Genomic DNA, 4,363 nt, shown 5'->3' on the forward strand with positions numbered 1-4,363 from the left:
CTTACGAAACATCCCTGCATAATTAACACATTTTATGCACGTTTAATTGTTGAAAAATCATCAGTGGAAGTATCGCTTCTCGGCCCTCATGGCTAAGATCAAAGTGTAGTATCTGTTCTTATCAGCTTAATATCTGGTACGACCCGCATGCGGGTCCAGTATATTAATCTGATTTTTGTAAATGGATAGAAGGTAGGGGCTTGCTCCACTTCTATCATGGGTTGGCCCGGTATTGCAGTACCTCCGGGATCGGCCCACGTAAATAAATTAAAACAAAACATTAGCACCATAATTCAGAGCTTTCTGGTATTTTTGGTAGCTCAAATTATACAATCAGTGAAGAAACTGCTCAGAAAATGAGCTTTGAAGCTTCGAAATCTAAAAATTCGTTAAGTAATTGCTTCAGGTAGTTAAAGTATTCGATTCGTAAAGAGTGAGTCGTAAAATTATTTGTTTTGTAGCCTCTAAAATATTTTATTTTCAAAGAATCCGACATAAAATTGTTTTAGTTTCGATAAACGTTAAGAAATTGATATTTTTCAGTTTTTAAAATTGTTTTATCGCTTATCTGTGAGATAATACAGCAAATAACCCATTTTTATATAGACAACTAATGTGTTGACCTTGACACATTAAAAAAAAATATTTTGATTTTTATAAATATTCGCTAGAGGTCGCTTCTCTACTATAAAATATAAGTACTTTATTTTAATCTAAATAATCTCTATATGATATACTTAACAAACTGTTAGATTAATTAAAACAATTTAAATAATGTTTCGTGTCTTTAATGTTGTATTTTCTATTTAAATACGTTTTCGATTTATTCCGAAACGCCATCTTATGAGAATTTTCATTGATACAAATATACGCTAGAGGTCGTTGCATAATACACGGCCATATTGATTGAACGATTCGATGATGCACGAGTGCATGATCATCGAACGATTCGGGTATCCGAAGCTTCGTGGTTATGTGACATTTGGGTTGCCTGTAGTATATTTGCAAGTGTTTACTTATGTTGCATAACACGCCATAACACTTAACGATTTCCTTTTATTTAACACACAAATATATCACATTTATAAGGATAATACAAATCATATCAATAATTCTAAGAATCATAATGAAATTAACGAAAACAAAACATTTATTGCGTAATATTATTATAAAAATTTACACATTTTCTTCATAATTTATACTGAAAAATATTATAAGATACATGGAAAATAAAAATCTACTGAAACGCCATCTTATGAGTATTTTCATTGATACTAATATCCGCATGATCATCAAACGATTTGGGTATCCGAAGCTTCTTGGTTATGTGATATATTTTCATTGATACTAATATCCGCTAGATGTCGTCGCCATCTTGATTAAACGATTCGATGTTGCACGATCAAATGATTCGGGTATCCGAAGCTTCTTGGTTATGTGATATTTGGGTTGCCTGTAGTAAATCTACAATTCCTATTTGTATAAATTGTTCAATTTTACTTCTATTAATTAACGTGTAAAAATAATTAATAAATTAACAATCGCATGTCTTTGAAATTAAGTAACTAATGTGTACCAATTGTTGATTATGTGTATATTAAGTATGTGTTTTTAGACAGAAATCCAATAGGATTTAAGCGATGAATGACATTTTAAATGACAAATATAAAATGACAGTTAGAAAATGTCACTTTCGATAAATAAAAAAACTTTTAATTATGTGTGTTCTTTACTGTTAACTAAATATGTTTCATTAAAAAAATCCAATATTGAAGATTAGAATTTGAAGTAATCAATAAATGTTTCAATTATTTGTGTATTTGATCCAACAGGATGAATTTTTGATAAATTTGACAGGTGTAGATTAATGACAGTTTTATATTCAGTTATTTTAAATAAATATTTATTGTATAATTCATTTTTGTTTTTTTTTTTATCATACATGGGATACCATCAACCGAGTAACAAGTTAAAGATAATACATAATAAATGAACGTAGTAGCGTAAGAATAAAATAATTTACAACGAAATCATAAATAAATAGTTTTATAATCGTAAGAAGAGTATTAAACTTTCTTGCATTTGCTGGCCGATCGTCCGTCCCGTTGTTGTTGTTGTTTTGTTTATTTATTTACTGTTTGCTTTGATCGAAACAAACGCGTTTTGTGGGAAATAATTTTGATAATAAATCATAATAAAAATGGTAGTTGTAGTTTTGGATTAGACAGATAGATAGATACAGCTTGGCAGCAGCAGCAAAAAGAAATTAACTTTAATGACTTTATGTTTAATAGCCGGCCAATTCGGCGAAGGTGGAGTCCATCTCGTCGGCCAAAGACTTGTATCTGTCCTTGTTGATTCCAAGTTCGTCTAAATACAGAGAAAAAAAGAAAACGAGATCAGTATATTGTATTATAATTATATGGTTAAAAGGAATGTTAACAACATTTGTAAAAATTGTCATATTTTGACGTATTAGTTATAATTGTCAAATTTTGACGTTTCCACATATTTTGACTAATTAGTACTAAGCTATAGCATATTCAACATGTTTTAGTTAAGATATAGGAGGATTCTTGTGGTATATGGTTTACCTTAATCCAAAAGCGGTTGTTTTAGCAAAGCGATTAGTGGAAGCTACTTTATTTTAAGTTTTTTTTTGGAGCTAAAGTGTGTTAAGTAAAAGTGTGGTGAAGTGGTTTGTGTGAGGCAGTGTATGTAAAAAAATAATTGATATGCGTGTGGATGGAGCGGAGAAGCGAAGCGCTTTTTTTTTTTTTGGTAGCCTATTTCTTTTGCTGCGAAGACATTTCGACGAAGGTCTTGTCAATGTCAGTGACAATGCCCATGTACTTGGCCTTCTCGCGCAAAACGAAATCTGCAAACGAGCGTGATTAGAAGAGAAGAAAGAAATTGCGTTAAAAGCTGCTGCTGCTGTTGAATAATGGTTGATCTGTTGGGATGTCTTAAAGTCACCTTCCAGTCTGTCGACTTCCTTCTGCAACTTCTTGACGGTCTTCTCGGCGAACTCGGCGCGAGCCTCGGCTTCCTTTAGCTTGACGGTGAGGGTCTTCAGTTGCTTCTTGAATTCCTCGACTCTCTGGTTGGCCTTCTCCTCGGACACCTCCAGAGACTTCAGGGAGTTACCGACGACCTTCAACTCTTCCTCGAGCTCCATGATCTTGGCGTCACCACCCTTGACACGATCTTCGGCTACCTCCAACTCGTCTTCAACGAAGGCCAGCTTGCGGGAAACTTCGTCGGACTTGTTGTCGGCGTCTTCGGCGAGCATGCGGGCTTCCTTCAGTTGGTTGGTCAGTTGGTCCATGCGTTCCTCGTCTTGTTGGGAACGGTTCTCCAATACTTTGCACATACTGCACACGAAAAAGAACAAGCAGAAATAGAGAGATTAACAAATTTGGGATTTTTCAGATGAAATACCGTGAGCTTTCGTCGGCAGCTTGGGAGGCTTCAGCGAGCTTGGTGGTGGCGGTGGTAAGACGTTCCTCAGAGCGTTCCAAATCCTCTTCAATGAGTTGGACTTTACGGTTGAGGGAAGCTACTTCAGATTCAGCCTGCAACGTAAAGACAAACTCAATCAAAATCTTCATCTTCAATTGAACACAACAAATTAACGTACGTTGGTGAGGGCCTTCTCCTTCTCGTCAAGATCCTTGTTGGCTTGGTCCAACTTGTTCTTGTTGAGGGTGAGATCTTCCTCGACCTGCTGCAACTTCTTTCCCAACTCGCGGACCTCCTCGTTGACCTTTTCGGCGCGGAGGTTGGCATCCTTGGCCTGTCCTTCCATCGCGTCGGCTTTGTCGGCAGCATTGTCTTTTTCAAGCTTCATGGCTTGCATCTTCTTCTTGATCGCGTCCATGGTGATTGGTTTTTTGGTTGGGACTCTCTCACGAAGAAAAGGAAAAGATTATGCGATAGCTGCAACAACAACAACAATAACAACAAATTATTAAACAATAAAAAACATCTGCAAAATTAAAAGCAATTCAACAACTTCAACAATTCCCAAATAAACTATTGTTTACATCAAACCAGAAGAAAAAATAGTTCATTTTGGATTGGATCCAAGCAGTTTATAAAAATAAGTAACTTTATAGATATCTTTTTTTTTCTATCTCTAAACATTACGAATATTTTTGGAACTTTCAAAAATAATGTTTTAAACAGTTGAATAACGTTATTCACAAATTACTAATTTTGTTTTTACCAAAGTAATCAAAAGAAGAAGAATATTTGTTCAACAATTGAATAACGTTATTTACACATTCCATTTTTTTTTTCTTCTTTTGTTAATTTACTTATCACTAAACTTTATTTTTTTTACATAATACAATTTCGAAAG

General features: G+C 34.4%; 1 protein-coding gene across 1 annotated transcript in view; it reads right to left on the minus strand.

The window, feature by feature from the left end:
• Nucleotides 1–2,104: 2,104 nt before the first annotated feature.
• The window catches only part of LOC108564804 (tropomyosin-1), a 6,124-nt gene continuing 3,865 nt past the window's right edge, over nt 2,105–4,363 (minus strand). The window contains exons 2-5 of the mRNA XM_017923946.1: nt 3,641–3,939; nt 3,442–3,575; nt 2,977–3,374; nt 2,105–2,370 (exon numbers count right to left, since the gene is read on the minus strand). Of these exons, the coding sequence (XP_017779435.1) occupies nt 2,288–2,370; nt 2,977–3,374; nt 3,442–3,575; nt 3,641–3,880 (855 nt within the window). The 5' untranslated portion in view covers nt 3,881–3,939 and the 3' untranslated portion in view covers nt 2,105–2,287. The remainder of the gene's footprint in view (nt 2,371–2,976; nt 3,375–3,441; nt 3,576–3,640; nt 3,940–4,363) is intronic.

The sequence above is a fragment of the Nicrophorus vespilloides genome, unplaced genomic scaffold (assembly GCF_001412225.1).
Source record: "Nicrophorus vespilloides isolate i.1.1-1 unplaced genomic scaffold, Nicve_v1.0, whole genome shotgun sequence".
Taxonomy (NCBI): domain Eukaryota; kingdom Metazoa; phylum Arthropoda; class Insecta; order Coleoptera; family Silphidae; genus Nicrophorus; species Nicrophorus vespilloides.